The 17,277-nt window shown below is 44.6% G+C and overlaps 1 protein-coding gene across 1 annotated transcript in view; it reads left to right on the top strand.

Annotated features, from left to right (window-relative positions):
* Positions 1-431: 431 nt before the first annotated feature.
* LOC118964739 (lipoma-preferred partner homolog) overlaps positions 432-17,277 on the top strand; it is an 89,818-nt gene continuing 72,972 nt past the window's right edge. The window contains exons 1-2 of the mRNA XM_036979089.1: positions 432-523; positions 15,042-15,246. Coding sequence (XP_036834984.1) covers positions 432-523; positions 15,042-15,246 — 297 coding nt within the window. The remainder of the gene's footprint in view (positions 524-15,041; positions 15,247-17,277) is intronic.

Genomic DNA, 17,277 nt, shown 5'->3' with positions numbered 1-17,277 from the left:
ATTAATTCTAGATTAATTCTCTGATCCTTTGATTGGGTGGACAACATGTCAGTTCATGCTGCAAGGGCTCTGATAGGTTGGAGGATGTCCTCCGGATGTTGTCATAATTACTGTGTCAGTCTATGGAAGGGGGTGAGAAACACACGCCTCCTATGTTTTGTATTGAAGTCAATGTAACCAAAGGAGGATGGATGCTAGCTGTCCTCCGGCTACACCATTGTGCTATCTTACAGAGTGCTGTTGAGGCTACTGTAGACTTTCATTGAACAATTCTATGTTTTAATCAATTATTTGGTGACGTGAAAATATTTAGTATAATTTTATCTAAAAAGATTTAAAAAAAATTATGTTTCACTATTTTTATTTTTATGAAAATTCACTGAGGAGGATGGTCTTCCTCTTCCTCCTGCAAGGAGCCTCCACTGCTCATCATGGTGTCATGGAAAGGTGATTTCCACAAGGGGTTAAGCGCCCTGCCCAAGGGCACGGTGACAGACAAGTTCCCGACCGCCAGGCCCACCAAGTATCCAAAATCCCCCCACAGTTTCTCGAGAGCTGCCCCTCAACCATCCGAAAATTCCCCCAAGCCACTGTCCCCCTCCAACCCAACCAAAACAACAACTAACAAAATGAAAAAATAAGCAAAGGAAAACAACAGACATCAAGGACAACACAAATCTAAACAGGAAGTCCAACTGAATATGTTGGAGTTCATGTGTGGCACTATTTACATGTGTGTGCATTTGAATGCGAGTGTGTGTGTGTGTGTGTATGCATGTGTATGTGCATATAAGCACCTGCACGGCATCAGCCTCAGGCAAACAGGCATTGGATGTAACAGCCCCTCAGTGTCAATTTGATGATGATGCCGGTGCTGATGTTAATGGGATTGGACATGTAGAACATATATGCCTGTCACGTTAGCCTCAGTGGTAGTTAGCTTGCTCACGGTTAGATACGGTTTGGTAGGCTATAGATAACTTTAGCTACATTAGGTTAAGTTAACTTGCAAAGTTGCAAATCACATCACTAGCCTCTGGCTAATTACATTGATTTGCTTTTGTAATGTCTAGCCAGTATATTATGAAAGCTAGCTAGACTAGATGTTAGTTAAGATAAACAACGGGAGTTTTAACTAACTAGTTCTGCTCGACATCTTGATGGAATGTTACCCAGCAGCCTGTGCTTGCTCGTAGTTTTGCACATCCTGGTACATGAACACCGTGTCCTAAACTTTACAGTTGTTGTAGAAGTAAAAACAAATAGGTATTCGCAAGCTGGTGAACGAGTGGCTGGTGAACGAGTGGCTGGTCCCGTGAGTAACATTAGCTACCTGTTGACACCCGTTCTCAAACAAATCCTCCTCGACGTCCTGAATCCGCTACGATTTCTGGATATTGTAGTGCTTACAACCAGCAAATGTGGAAGGCCTGTTTCTACCGTTTGATGAATTAGAAACACACGTATTTGCATGAAAGTGAGGACATTTTTTACGAGACATATTTTATGTTAAAGACATACTAATGGACTTATACAAAAAAAGAGAAAAATAAAGAAGAAAAGCAGCATGGGGAAATGTCCCTTTAAATATAATAAGAGCAGCGTGGGGAAATGTCCCTTTAAATATAATAAGAGCAGCGTGGGGAAATGTCCCTTTAAATATAAAAAGAGCAGCGGGGGAAATGTCCCTTTAAATATAAAAAGAGCAGCGGGGGGAAATGTCCCTTTAAATATAAAAAGAGCAGCGTTGGGAAATGTCCCTTTAAATATAAAAAGAGCAGCGTGGGTAAATGTCCCTTTAAATATAAAAAGAGCAGCGGGGGGAAATGTCCCTTTAAATATAAAAAGAGCAGCGTTGGGAAATGTCCCTTTAAATATAAAAAGAGCAGCGTGGGGAAATGTCCCTTTAAATATAAAAAGAGCAGCGGGGAAATGTCCCTTTAAATATAAAAAGAGCAGGGGTGAAATGTCCCTTTAAATATAAAAAGAGCAGGGGTGAAATGTCCCTTTAAATATAAAAAGAGCAGCGTTGGGAAATGTCCCTTTAAATATAAAAAGAGCAGCGTGGGGAAATGTCCCTTTAAATATAAAAAGAGCAGCGTTGGGAAATGTCCCTTTAAATATAAAAAGAGCAGCGTGGGGAAATGTCCCTTTAAATATAAAAAGAGCAGCGTTGGGAAATGTCCCTTTAAATATAAAAAGAGCAGTGGGGAAATGTCCCTTTAAATATAAAAAGAGCAGCCGGGGGAAATGTCCCTTTAAATATAAAAAGAGCAGCGTTGGGAAATGTCCCTTTAAATATAAAAAGAGCAGCGTGGGGAAATGTCCCTTTAAATATAAAAAGAGCAGCGGGGAATGTCCCTTTAAATATAAAAAGAGCAGCGGTGAAATGTCCTTTAAATATAAAAAGAGCAGCGGTGAAATGTCCCTTTAAATATAAAAAGAGCAGCGGGGGGAAATGTCCCTTTAAATATAAAAAGAGCAGCGTTGGGAAATGTCCCTTTAAATATAAAAAGAGCAGCGTTGGGAAATGTCCCTTTAAATATAAAAAGAGCAGCGTGGGGAAATGTCCCTTTAAATATAAAAAGAGCAGCGGGGGGAAATGTCCCTTTAAATATAAAAAGAGCAGCGTTGGGAAATGTCCCTTTAAATATAAAAAGAGCAGCGTGGGGAAATGTCCCTTTACATATAAAAAGAGCAGCGGGGAAATGTCCCTTTAAATATAAAAAGAGCAGGGGTGAAATGTCCCTTTAAATATAAAAAGAGCAGCGTGGGGAAATGTCCCTTTAAATATAAAAAGAGCAGCGTGGGGAAATGTCCCTTTAAATATAAAAAGAGCAGCGTGGGGAAATGTCCCTTTAAATATAATAAGAGCAGCGTGGGGAAATGTCCCTTTAAATATAAAAAGAGCAGCGTGGGGAAATGTCCCTTTAAATATAATAAGAGCAGCGTGGGGAAATGTCCCTTTAAATATAAAAAGAGCAGCGTGGGGAAATGTCCCTTTAAATATAAAAAGATCAGCGTGGGGAAATGTCCCTTTAAATATAATTACACGATTGTCATGGACTATAATACAACGTTGAAGAAGTTGTTCAATATGCATTTGGAATGTGTTTGTACTGCCTGTGATGGATTCATGTGTATATTAAGGTAATTATGTCTGTGTATGTGCACGTCTGGCGACGTGTGGGGTGTGTGCTCGTCTTTGGCACTGTGTGTGTGTGTGTGTGTATGACTATGCACAGCATGCACTCACACACAAATAGCTCACACACACACACACCCAAACAAACACAAATAGCACACACACACACACAAATCGCTCCTGAGGGCCCTAGCGATCACGAGCCACCAAAAGGGAAATGATTTCCGAGAGGTTTCCTTCTGGCTGTTTAAAGTGGGAGCCCTGTGGGACACGTTGGGCTCTCTTATCCACTCACTGAATATGCCCTGTGATCTGAAGACTATAACAGTGTCTCTGCCTCTCTCTCTCTCCCACCCACCCACCCTCTCTCTCTCTCTCCCACCCACCCACCCTCTCTCTCTCTCTCTTTCTCGCTCCCTTTCTCTCTCTTTCTGTCTCTCCCACCCACCCTCCCTCTCTCTTTCTCTCTCGCTACCTTTCTCTCTCTTTCTCTCTCTCTCCCCCCCTACCTCTGTAACTCTCTTTCTCTCATTCTCCCCTCCCACACCTCTGTAACTCCCTTTCTCTCATTCCCCCCCCCTACCTCTATAACTCTCTTTCTCTCATCCCCCCCCCCACCTCTGTAACTCTCTTTCTCTCATTCCCCCCCCCCCTACCTCTATAACTCTCTTTCTCTCATCCCCCCCACCTCTGTAACTCTCTTTCTCTCATCCCCCCCCCCACCTCTGTAACTCCCTTTCTCTCATTCCCCCCCCCTACCTCTATAACTCTCTTTCTCTCATCCCCCCCCCCACCTCTGTAACTCTCTTTCTCTCATTCCCCCCCCCCCTACCTCTGTAACTCTCTTTCTCTCATTCCCCCCCCCCCCCCTACCTCTATAACTCTCTTTCTCTCATCCCCCCCCACCTCTGTAACTCTCTTTCTCTCATTCTCCCCCCCCCCTACCTCTGTAACTCTCTTTCTCTCATTCTCCCTCCCCCCCCCTCCTTCCCTCTGTAACTCTCTTTCTCTCTTCCTCTCATTCTCCCTCCCCCCTCCTTCCCTCTGTAACTCTCTTTCTCTCATTCTCTCATTCTCCCTCCCCCCCTCCTTCCCTCTGTAACTCTCTTTCTCTATTTTTGTCTCCTTCTCTGCCCCCCCCCCCCCCCTCCTCCTCCTCCTCCTCCTCCCCTCTGGCTCTCTGAAGTGATTACCAACCTGTGATTCCATTGACACCCACACATCCCCTCGAGACGCGCCATCTCTAGTTTGTTTAATCTCTCTCCCCGTAGCGTTCTCATAGCGTACAGTAGGTAACACAGCCTCTGTAATGGAGGTTTGAGCTGGTGAAACCAGATGAAACCTGATAGCTGGGCCTGTTTGTGGAAAGTCACCCTGGAAGTCACCCTGAATAAGGACGTTTGCCAAATGGATTTTAAAACAATAGACATTTTTAGAAAGTTTAGGGAGTGGCTAGAGTGGGGTGGGGTCAGGAGATAATTATTGATCGGTCAAGCTATGAATCAGAGCTATTTAATCACCTCCTAAGGTTTCTCTAGTTGTGATACCTGGAACAGATGCAGCTTGTCCCCCATTTCTGTTTGATTCTTATGATGGAAACACAGGAAATGGAACTGTGGAAATGAAAAGCTGTAGTGGTGTCTGATTCTAATATATCCCCCTTCGCTGTATATATATATATATACACACACACACACACACACACACACACACACACACACACAGACACACAGACACACAGAGACACAGACACAGACACACACACACAGACACACACACACACACACACACACACACAGACACACACACACAGACACACACACACACACACAGACACACACACACAGAGACACACAGAGACACAGACACACACACACAGACACACACACACACACACACACACACATACACACACACACACACACACAGACACACACACACACACACACACACACACACACACACACACACACACACACACACACACACATACACATACAGACACACACACATACACACAAAGGCACACACACACAGACACACACACACACAAATGGACACACTCACACATGCGCACAGACACACTCTAACACAGCGTCTGATATCCCCTGTTTCCCATCTCCTGTAACACAGTGTGTCTGTAACACACAGTGTGTCTGTTGTGTCTGTAACACACAGTGTGTCTGTAACACACAGTGTGTCTGTAACACAGTGTGTCTGTAACACACAGTGTGTCTGTAACACAGTGTGTCTGTAACACACAGTGTGTCTGTAACACAGTGTGTCTGTAACACAGTGTGTCTGTAACACACAGTGTGTCTGTAACACAGTGTGTCTGTAACACACAGTGTGTCTGTAACACAGTGTGTCTGTAACACACAGTGTGTCTGTAACACAGTGTGTCTGTAACACAGTGTGTCTGTAACACACAGTGTGTCTGTAACACACAGTGTGTCTGTAACACAGTGTGTCTGTAACACTCAGTGTGTCTGTAACACACAGTGTGTCTGTAACACACAGTGTGTCTGTAACACACAGTGTGTCTGTAACACAGTGTGTCTGTAACACAGTGTGTCTGTAACACTCAGTGTGTCTGTAACACTCAGTGTGTCTGTAACACAGTGTGTCTGTAACACAGTGTGTCTGTAACACACAGTGTGTCTGTAACACAGTGTGTCTGTAACACACAGTGTGTCTGTAACACAGTGTGTCTGTAACACACAGTGTGTCTGTAACACAGTGTGTCTGTAACACAGTGTGTCTGTAACACACAGTGTGTCTGTAACACAGTGTGTCTGTAACACAGTGTGTCTGTAACACACAGTGTGTCTGTAACACACAGTGTGTCTGTAACACAGTGTGTCTGTAACACACAGTGTGTCTGTAACACTCAGTGTGTCTGTAACACAGTGTGTCTGTAACACTCAGTGTGTCTGTAACACACAGTGTGTCTGTAACACACAGTGTGTCTGTAACACAGTGTGTCTGTAACACACAGTGTGTCTGTAACACTCAGTGTGTCTGTAACACTCAGTGTGTCTGTAACACAGTGTGTCTGTAACACACAGTGTGTCTGTAACACAGTGTGTCTGTAACACGAGTCCCGATCCACCGTTCACAACAAACTGTCATCGCCAGATCAAGAGGATAAAAACTGAAATTAAAAAATACTTTACTTTTCTTCTCTCATTTCTTCAGAGATTCTGTCTGTCTTTAGTGAAAAAACATGGTAAGATATATTTTCTAAAACCGGCATTATTGTAAAATATATATATTTTTTTTATCGCTAATTTATCTTGCTTGTGTCATTAATTGGGTCAAAAGATAAACTTCTCATTGAGTTGGGGACATCTTAAACTCAATGAAAGATATCTTCAAGTCAATTAAAGATATCAAAATGCCGTTTTCCACACTGTGTAATCTGTCTCTTTTCTGGCGCAATAATACCAGCTCAATATCAAAGACAAGACAGAGACCGAGACCACAACGTTTTAGTATCTTTATCATGAAAACTGATTGACTTTTTCTAATCAATGTTGGCTGTGTCACTCTGTCACACGCAATGTGATGCAGAGACTTTGTTTTAAATAAAGTGTCCCCAGGGAACGGCAGGGTAGCCTAGTGGTTAGAGAGTTGGACTAGTAAACGAAAGGTTGCAAGTTCAAATCCCCGAGCTGACAAGGTACAAATCTGTCGTTCTGCCCCTGAACAAGGCAGTTCCTAGACCAGTAAAAATAAAAAAATTACAAAATTCCATCCTCGTCCGTATCCATGAACATTAGGATAAATCCTAATGTTCATGGATACGGACGAGGATGGAATTTTGTAATTTTTTTATTTTACCTTTATTTAACAAGTCAGTTAAGAACAAATCCTTATTTTCAATGACGGAGGGTTGGGTTAACTGGTCTAGGAACAGTGGGTTAACTGGCCTAGGAACAGTGGGTTAACTGGCCTAGGAACAGCTAAGATATAACGGGACTTCATTTTATTTGACTCAATTATAGTTTGAAATCATTTATTTATATTAAAATCTATTTAAAAATGTAGATATAAATACATATCTACAGTATGTCCATTGAAGCTATAGCAGTATAAAAGTAGTGATAGCGGTACCTAACGATACCATCTTAATTAGCCAGAAAATGATACCCCCCCAGCATCAACGGCCTCAGATGTGTTGCCCCCCCCCCCCCAGCATCAACGGCCTCAGATGTGTTGCCCCCCCCCCCCCCCCAGCATCAACGGCCTCAGATGTGTTGCCCCCCCCCCCCCCCCCAGCATCAACAGTCTCAGATGTGTTCAGTTCTTGGTCCTTTCCGATATAAAGAATCATCTCAGACATTCCCTTGAGATGCTATCGGGCCTTGAATATGAAGTATTCTTATAGTGTCCAATTCCTTTTGACTTTGGTAGAAATCTTTACTTCACCAGACACTTGATTACAGATCAATAGTCCTGGTTGATCTGTAAGATCTACATCTGGGGAGATCTGATCACGGCCAGTTTAAGGAAACAGTGGCATTGAATACATTCTGCATCCTCTCTGATAAGGTTAGTAGCTTATGTTTGATAAAGCCTCTCGTCACTTTCCATACCTGCCTTTAAGAGTCGTGGGCACTACAGTTGGTTAGGGTTAAACTAGTAGTATCAGTTGGTTAGGGTTAAACTAGTAGTATCAGTTGGTTAGGGTTAGGACTAGTAGTATCAGTTGGTTAGGGTTAAACTAGTAGTATCAGTTGGTTAGGGTTAAACTAGTAGTATCAGTTTGTTAGGGTTAAACTAGTAGTATCAGTTGGTTAGGGTTAAACTATTAAACTAGTAGTATCAGTTGGTTAGGGTTAAACTAGTAGTATCAGTTGGTTAGGGTTAAACTAGTAGTATCAGTTGGTTAGGGTTAAACTATTAAACTAGTAGTATCAGTTGGTTAGGGTTAAACTAGTAGTATCAGTTGGTTAGGGTTAAACTAGTAGTATCAGTTGGTTAGGGTTAAACTAGTAGTATCAGTTGGTTAGGGTTAAACTAGGAGTATCAGTTGGTTAGGGTTAAACTAGTAGTATAAGTTGGTTAAACTAGGACTAGTAGTATCAGTTGGTTAGGGTTACACTAGGAGTATCAGTTAGTTAGGTTTAAACTAGTAGTATCAGTTGGTTAAACTAGGACTAGTAGTATCAGTTGGTTAGAGTTAAACTAGTTGTATCAGTTGGTTAGGGTTAAACTAGGAGTATCAGTTGGTTAGGGTTAAACGCGTAGTATCAGTTGGTTAGGGTTAAACTAGGAGTATCAGTTGGTTAGGGTTAAACTAGTAGTATCAGTTGGTTAGGGTTAAACGCGTAGTATCAGTTGGTTAGGGTTAAACTAGGAGTATCAGTTGGTTAGGGTTAAACTAGTAGTATCAGTTGGTTAGGGTTAAACTAGTAGTATCATTTGGTTAGGGTTAAACTAGTAGTATCAGTTGGTTAGGGTTAAACGCGTAGTATCAGTTGGTTAGGGTTAAACTAGTTGTATCAGTTGGTTAGGGTTAAACTAGTAGTATCAGTTGGTTAGGGTTAAACTAGTAGTATCAGTTGGTTAGGGTTAAACTAGTTGTATCAGTTGGTTAGGGTTAAACTAGTAGTATCAGTTGGTTAGGTTTAAACTAGTTGTATCAGTTGGTTAGGGTTAGGACTAGTATTATCAGTTGGTTAGGATTAAACTAGTAGTATCAGTTGGTTAGGGTTAAACTAGTAGTATCAGTTGGTTAGGGTTAGGACTAGTAGTATCAGTTGGTTAGGGTTAGGACTAGTAGTATCAGTTGGTTAGGGTTAAACTAGTAGTATCAGTTGGTTAGGGTTAAACTAGCAGTATCAGTTGGTTAGGGTTAAACTAGTAGTATCAGTTGGTTAGGGTTAAACTAGTAGTATCAGTTGGTTAGGGTTAAACTAGTAGTATCAGTTGGTTAGGGTTAAACTAGGAGTATCAGTTGGTTAGGGTTAAACTAGTAGTATCAGTTGGTTAAACTAGTAGTATCAGTTGGTTAGGGTTAGGAGTAGTAGTATCAGTTGGTTAGGGTTAAACTAGTAGTATCAGTTGGTTAGGGTTAAACTAGTAGTATCAGTTGGTTAGGGTTAGGACTAGTAGTATCAGTTGGTTAGGGTTAGGACTAGTAGTATCAGTTGGTTAGGGTTAAACTAGTAGTATCAGTTGGTTAGGGTTAAACTAGGAGTATCAGTTGGTTAGGGTTAAACTAGTAGTATCAGTTGGTTAAACTAGTAGTATCAGTTGGTTAGGGTTAGGACTAGTAGTATCAGTTGGTTAGGGTTAAACTAGTAGTATCAGTTGGTTAGGGTTAAACTAGTAGTATCAGTTGGTTAGGGTTAGGACTAGTAGTATCAGTTGGTTAGGGTTAGGACTAGTAGTATCAGTTGGTTAGGGTTAAACTAGTAGTATCAGTTGGTTAGGGTTAAACTAGTAGTATCACTTGGTTAGGGTTAAACTCGTAGTATCAGTTGGTTAGGTTTAAACTAGTTGTATCAGTTGGTTAGGGTTAAACTAGTTGTATCAGTTGGTTAGGGTTAAACTAGTAGTATCAGTTTTTTAGGTTTAAACTAGCTGTATCAGTTGGTTAGGGTTAAACTAGTAGTATCAGTTGGTTAGGGTTAAACTAGTAGTATCCGTTTGTTAGGGTTAAACTAGTAGTATCAGTTGGTTAGGGTTAAACTAGTAGTATCAGTTGGTTAGGGTTAGGACTAGTAGTATCAGTTGGTTAGGGTTAGGACTAGTAGTTTCAGTTGGTTAGGGTTAAACTAGTAGTATCAGTTGGTTAGGGTTAAACTAGTAGTATCAGTTGGTTAGGGTTAAACTAGTAGTTTTAGTTGGTTTGTGTTTCAACAATGTAAAAGTTAGTCATGTTTTGTTGATGGTCACAAGCGGTGGAGCTTTGCATTGTTATCCCTGGATGTAATCCACTTTACGACTGGGCGGGACTAACACAAATATAAAGCTATTTACACCTTTGCTCTGACTTCCAGGTTATGGACTTTGTTTCTGAAAAATAGAGGATAACTAAATCTAGAAAAAGGACGGCACACATATTGGGGCGGCAGCGTAGCCTAGTGGTTAGAGCAGGTAGTCTAGTGGTTAGAGGCAGGTAGTCTAGTGGTTAGAGGCAGGTAGTCTAGTGGTTAGAGCAGGTAGTCTAGTGGTTAGAGCAGGTGGTCTAGTGGTTAGAGGCAGGTAGTCTAGTGGTTAGAGGCAGGTAGTCTAGTGGTTAGAGGCAGGTAGTCTAGTGGTTAGAGCAGGTAGCCTAGTGGTTAGAGCAGGTAGCCTAGTGGTTAGAGACAGGTAGCCTAGTGGTTAGAGCAGGTAGCCTAGTGGTTAGAGGCAGGTAGCCTAGTGGTTAGAGCAGGTAGTCTAGTGGTTAGAGCAAGTAGTCTAGTGGTTAGAGCAGGTAGTCTAGTGGTTAGAGCAGGTAGTCTAGTGGTTAGAGCAGGTAGCCTAGTGGTTAGAGCAGGTAGTCTAGTGGTTAGAGGCAGGTAGTCTAGTGGTTAGAGGCAGGTAGCCTAGTGGTTAGAGACAGGTAGCCTAGTGGTTAGAGCAGGTAGTCTAGTGGTTAGAGCAGGTAGTCTAGTGGTTAGAGGCAGGTAGTCTAGTGGTTAGAGCAGGTAGTCTAGTGGTTAGAGCAGGTAGTCTAGTGGTTAGAGCAGGTAGCCTAGTGGTTAGAGCAGGTAGTCTAGTGGTTAGAGGCAGGTAGTCTAGTGGTTAGAGCAGGTAGTCTAGTGGTTAGAGGCCAGTAGTCTAGTGGTTAGAGGCAGGTAGTCTAGTGGTTAGAGGCAGGTAGCCTAGTGGTTAGAGCAGGTAGCCTAGTGGTTAGAGCAGGTAGCCTAGTGGTTAGAGCAGGTAGCCTAGTGGTTAGAGCAGGTAGTCTAGTGGTTAGAGCAGGTAGCCTAGTGGCTAGAGCAGGTAGTCTAGTGGTTAGAGCAGGTAGTCTAGTGGTTAGAGGCCAGTAGTCTAGTGGTTAGAGGCAGGTAGCCTAGTGGTTAAAGCAGGTAGCCTAGTGGTTAGAGGCAGGTAGTCTAGTAGTTAGAGCAGGTAGTCTAGTGGTTAGAGCAGGTAGTCTAGTGGTTAGAGCAGGTAGTCTAGTGGTTAGAGACAGGTAGCCTAGTGGTTAGAGCAGGTAGTCTAGTGGTTAGAGCAGGTAGTCTAGTGGGTAGAGGCAGGTAGCCTAGTGGTTAGAGGCAGGTAGTCTAGTGGTTAGAGCAGGTAGTCTAGTGGTTAGAGGCAGGTAGTCTAGTGGTTAGAGCAGGTAGTCTAGTGGTTAGAGGCCAGTAGTCTAGTGGTTAGAGGCAGGTAGTCTAGTGGTTAGAGGCAGGTAGCCTAGTGGTTAGAGCAGGTAGCCTAGTGGTTAGAGCAGGTAGCCTAGTGGTTAGAGCAGGTAGCCTAGTGGTTAGAGCAGGTAGTCTAGTGGTTAGAGCAGGTAGCCTAGTGGCTAGAGCAGGTAGTCTAGTGGTTAGAGCAGGTAGTCTAGTGGTTAGAGGCCAGTAGTCTAGTGGTTAGAGGCAGGTAGCCTAGTGGTTAAAGCAGGTAGCCTAGTGGTTAGAGGCAGGTAGTCTAGTAGTTAGAGCAGGTAGTCTAGTGGTTAGAGCAGGTAGTCTAGTGGTTAGAGCAGGTAGTCTAGTGGTTAGAGACAGGTAGCCTAGTGGTTAGAGCAGGTAGTCTAGTGGTTAGAGCAGGTAGTCTAGTGGGTAGAGGCAGGTAGCCTAGTGGTTAGAGGCAGGTAGTCTAGTGGTTAGAGCAGGTAGTCTAGTGGTTAGAGACAGGTAGCCTAGTGGTTAGAGGCAGGTAGCCTAGTGGTTAGAGGCAGGTAGCCTAGTGGGTAGAGCAGGTAGCATAGTGAATAGAGCAGGTAGCCTAGTGGGTAGAGCAGGTAGCATAGTGAATAGAGCAGGTAGCCTAGTGGTTAGAGACAGGTAGCCTAGTGGTTAGAGCAGGTAGCCTAGTGGTTAGAGCAGGTAGCCTAGTGGTTAGAGCAGGTAGACTAGTGGTTAGAGCAGGTAGCCTAGTGGTTAGAGCAGGTAGTCTAGTGGTTAGAGCAGGTAGTCTAGTGGTTAGAGCAGGTAGTCTAGTGGTTAGAGCAGGTAGTCTATTGGTTAGAGCAGGTAGTCTAGTGGTTAGAGCAGGTAGTCTAGTGGTTAGAGCAGGTAGCCTATTGGTTAGAGCAGGTAGTCTAGTGGTTAGAGACAGGTAGCCTAGTGGTTAGAGCAGGTAGCCTAGTGGTTAGAGGCAGGTAGTCTAGTGGTTAGAGCAGGTAGCCTAGTGGTTAGAGCAGGTAGTCTAGTGGTTAGAGACAGGTAGCCTAGTGGTTAGAGGCAGGTAGCCTAGTGGTTAGAGGCAGGTAGCCTAGTGGTTAGAGGCAGGTAGCCTAGTGGGTAGAGCAGGTAGCATAGTGGTTAGAGCAGGTAGCCTAGTGGTTAGAGACAGGTAGCCTAGTGGTTAGAGCAGGTAGCCTAGTGGTTAGAGCAGGTAGCCTAGTGGTTAGAGGCAGGTAGTCTAGTAGTTAGAGCAGGTAGTCTAGTGGTTAGAGGCAGGTAGTCTAGTGGTTAGAGCGTTGGACTAGTAACCTGGAAGGTTGTAAGATCAAATCCCCGAGCTGACAAGGTACAAATCTGTCGTTCTGCCCCTGAACAGGCAGTTAACCCACTGTTCCTAGGCCGTCATTGAAAATAAGAATTTGTTCTTAACTGACTTGCCTAGTTAAATAAAGGTAAAATAAAATAATATGCAATCCATGTCTCAATTGTCTCCAGGCTTAGGAAGCTGGTTCTTAGGAAAATGCCATTATATACAGTACGATTGCCTCTCAAGTTGTTACAGAGAGCGTGTGTTAACGTGTTCAGAGAGTGTGTTGTCATGGTAACGTGTTCAGAGAGCGTGTTGTCCTGGTAATGTGTTCAGAGAGCGTGTTGTCATGGTAACATGTGTGCAGGGAACGTGTTGTCATGTTAACGTGTTCAGAGAGTGTTGTCATGGTAACGTGTTCAGAGATCGTGTTGTCATGTTAACTTGTGTTCAGAGAGAGTGTTGTCATGGTAACATGTGTGCAGAGAGCGTGTTGTCATGTTAAAGTGTGTTCAGAGAGTGTGTTGTCATGGTAACATGTGTACAGAGAGCATGTTAACGTGTGTTCAGAGAGTGTGTTGTCAAGGTTAACGTGTGGTCAGAGTGTGTGTTGTCATGGTAACATGTGTACATAGCATGTGTTGTCATGGTAACGTGTGTTCAGAGAGCATGTTGTCATGGTAACGTGTGTACATAGAGTGTGCTGTCATGGTAACGTGTTCAGAGAGCATGTTGTCATGTTAACATCTTCAGAGAGCATGTTGTCATGGTAATGTGTGTTCAGAGAGCGTGTTGTCATGGTGTAACGTGTGTTCAGAGAACATGTTGTCATGGTAGCATACTTCTAGCATACATTAGCTGAGAGCATGTTGTCATGGTAGCATGTTCAGAGAGCATGTTGCCATGTTAACGTAGCCAGTCAGACAGACAGACAAACCTGTGGACAGGGAGTCTAACTCTCCTTTTCCTCCTGTAGCCATACAGACAGACAGACAGACAGACAGACAGACAGACAGACAGACAGACAGGCAGACAGGCAGACCGGCAGACCGGCAGACAGGCAGACCTGTGGACAGAGGGTCTAACTCTCCTTTTCCTCCTGTAGCCAGACAGCCATACAGACAGACAGACAGGCAGACCTGTGGACAGATGGTCTAACTCTCCTTTTCCTCCTGTAGCCATACAGACAGACAGACAGACAGGCAGACAGACAGGCAGACAGACAGACAGGCAGACCTGTGGACAGAGGGTCTAACTCTCCTTTTCCTCCTGTAGCCAGACAGACAGACAGACAGACAGAGGGTCTAACTCTCCTCCTCTACCCCAGGGCGGTGTGCCAGACAGACAGGCAGACAGAAAGACAGGCAGACAGACAGACAGACAGACAGACAGAGGGTCTAACTCTCCTCCTCTACCCCAGGGCGGTGTGCCAGACAGACAGGCAGACAGAAAGACAGGCAGACAGACAGACAGACAGACAGACAGACAGACAGAGGGTCTAACTCTCCTCCTCTACCCCAGGGCGGTGTGCCAGACAGACAGGCAGACAGGCAGACAGACAGACAGACAGACAGAGGGTCTAACTCTCCTCCTCTACCCCAGGGTGGTGTGCCAGACAGACAGGCAGACAGAAAGACAGGCAGACAGACAGACAGAGGGTCTAACTCTCCTCCTCTACCCCAGGGCGGGTAGCCAGACAGACAGGCAGACAGGCAGACAGACAGACAGACAGACAGAGGGTCTAACTCTCCTCCTCTACCCCAGGGCGGTGTGCCAGACAGACAGGCAGACAGAAAGACAGGCAGACAGACAGACAGACAGAGGGTCTAACTCTCCTCCTCTACCCCAGGGCGGTGTGCCAGACAGACAGGCAGACAGAAAGACAGGCAGACAGACAGACAGACAGACAGACAGACAGACAGACAGACAGAGGGTCTAACTCTCCTCCTCTACCCCAGGGCGGTGTGCCAGACAGACAGGCAGACAGACAGACAGACAGACAGAGAGTCTAACTCTCCTCCTCTACCCCAGGGCGGTGTGCCAGACAGACAGGCAGACAGAAAGACAGGCAGACAGACAGACAGACAGACAGAGGGTCTAACTCTCCTCCTCTACCCCAGGGCGGTGTGCCAGACAGACAGGCAGACAGAAAGACATGCAGACAGACAGACAGACAGACAGACAGACAGACAGAGGGTCTAACTCTCCTCCTCTACCCCAGGGCGGTGTGCCAGACAGACAGGCAGACAGAAAGACAGGCAGACAGACAGACAGACAGACAGACCTGTGGATGAACCAGTCTAACCCCCCATCTCCTCTCCTCCTCTACCCCAGGGCGGTGTGCCAGCTGTGGGGATAATGTGGTGGGTGAGGGTACCGGCTGTACCGCCATGGACCAGGTCTTTCACGTGGACTGCTTCATCTGCATGACCTGCAGTGGCAGGCTGCGCGGTAAACCCTTCTACGCTGTGGAGAAGAAGGCCTACTGCGAGCCCTGCTACATCGTGAGTTACACACACACACACACACACAGTGTACACACACAAACCCTTCTACGCTGTGGAGATGAAGGCCTACTGCGAGCCCTGCTACATCGTGAGTCTCAGCCCACCTGTACACACACACGCACACACAAACCCTTCTGCACTGTGGAGAACAAGCCCTGCTACATCGTGAGTCTCAGCCCATCTGTACACACACACACACACACACACACACAAACCCTTCTGCACTGTGGAGAACAAGCCCTGCTACATCGTGAGTCTCAGCCCACCTGTACACACACACACACACACACGCACACACACACACACAAACCCTTCTGCACTGTCGAGAACAAGCCCTGCTACATTGTGAGTCTCAGCCCACCTGTACACACACACACACACACACACACACACAAACCCTTCTGCACTGTGGAGAACAAGCCCTGCTACATTGTGAGTCTCAGCCCAGCTGTACACACACACACACACAAACAAACCCTTCTGCACTGTGGAGAACAAGCCCTGCTACATCGTGAGTCTCAGCCCACCTGTACACACACACACACACACACACACACACACACACAAACCCTTCTGCACTGTGGAGAACAAGCCCTGCTACATCGTGAGTCTCAGCCCAGCTGTACACACACACACACACACACAAACCCTTCTGCACTGTGGAGAACGAGCCCTGCTACATCGTGAGTCTCCTCTTTCATATTGCACACTTTACAAGTATACATTCACACAATATACACACACACACACACACACAAACACAGTGTACACACACACCCTGCTACATCGTGAGTCTAAGCCCTTCGTTACACACCACACACACAAGAACAATCACAAGGTGTAGATGCCTACTGAGCTCTGCTATATTGTGACTCTCGGCCCGTCCATCTATTTCTTTCATCACTTTAATCTGTAAGTAACTGGACGTGTGTAAAGTACTTGCTGTTTCACTTCACACAGTCTACATGCTCTGTGTGTGTTTCTGCCACCTCACGTCTCTCCCGAAACATCAACACCCTCGGAGGTATAATGACATCATGTCTCTTCTTTAACACGAGTCCAAATCAAAGTATTCGAATTGGAGCACGGAGGTCACTTCTCTGATGTTTACTCCACTTGTACATGTGTCAAAGTATGCATCGATGCAAGCTTCAACGAAATGTATGGACAAAAATATGACTCAATAATTATTTTTGTGGGGGGGGGGGGGTGCTGAAGCGAGAGAAAATAAACTCTGACTTCAGAATGAAATGTTGCCTATTTACATTTCATATGTTGCCTGACTACAATATTTTACCTTGATACGTTAATACATACATTCTGTGTTAATTTTGGCATGTTTATCTGCCTACAATACCCACTGTAGTGAGCGTATATCGCAACCCCATAATGAGTCAACTGGGCTAGCTAGCTAGCTAGCCACGAAGAATTGACAGCTAGCTAGTCATCTACCTTGCACCACGTTAGTTTTAGGTATTTAGTTCGTTTTTTTAGGTTGTTTTAGGTATTATTTAGCTTTTTAAACTAGCTTGCTAGCTAGATTATTACGATTCACATATAGCTGAGAATTAAACGTGTGCTGATGTAGTTATCTTGTTGTCTGTATTGCCATGGCAGCAAATTGAGTTGAATAGGCAGTAACATTGCAGGGCAGGTGTCTGAGGCACATCTTTCGTCTCCTGACTTCCACCCTCTCACTTAAAAAAAATGTATTCTGACTGAGAGGATGGCGACCACTGACCACTGATGCAGCCACCACCATGCTTGAAAATATGAAGAGTGGTACTCTGTGATGAGTTGTGTTGGATTTTCCCCAAACATAACGTTTTGTATTCAGGGCAAAGTGTTAATTTCTTTGACACATTTTTTGCAGTATTACTTTAGTGCCTTGTTGCAAACAGGATGCATGTTTTGGAATATGTTTTATTATGCTTCCTTCTTTTCACTCTGTCATTTAGGTTAGTATTGTGGAGTAACTACAATGTTGTGGATCCATCCTCAGTTCTTTCCTATCACAACCATTAAACT

The sequence above is a fragment of the Oncorhynchus mykiss genome, chromosome 5 (assembly GCF_013265735.2).
Source record: "Oncorhynchus mykiss isolate Arlee chromosome 5, USDA_OmykA_1.1, whole genome shotgun sequence".
Lineage (NCBI taxonomy): Eukaryota > Metazoa > Chordata > Actinopteri > Salmoniformes > Salmonidae > Oncorhynchus > Oncorhynchus mykiss.
This window is presented reverse-complemented; position numbering and strand designations above follow the sequence as displayed.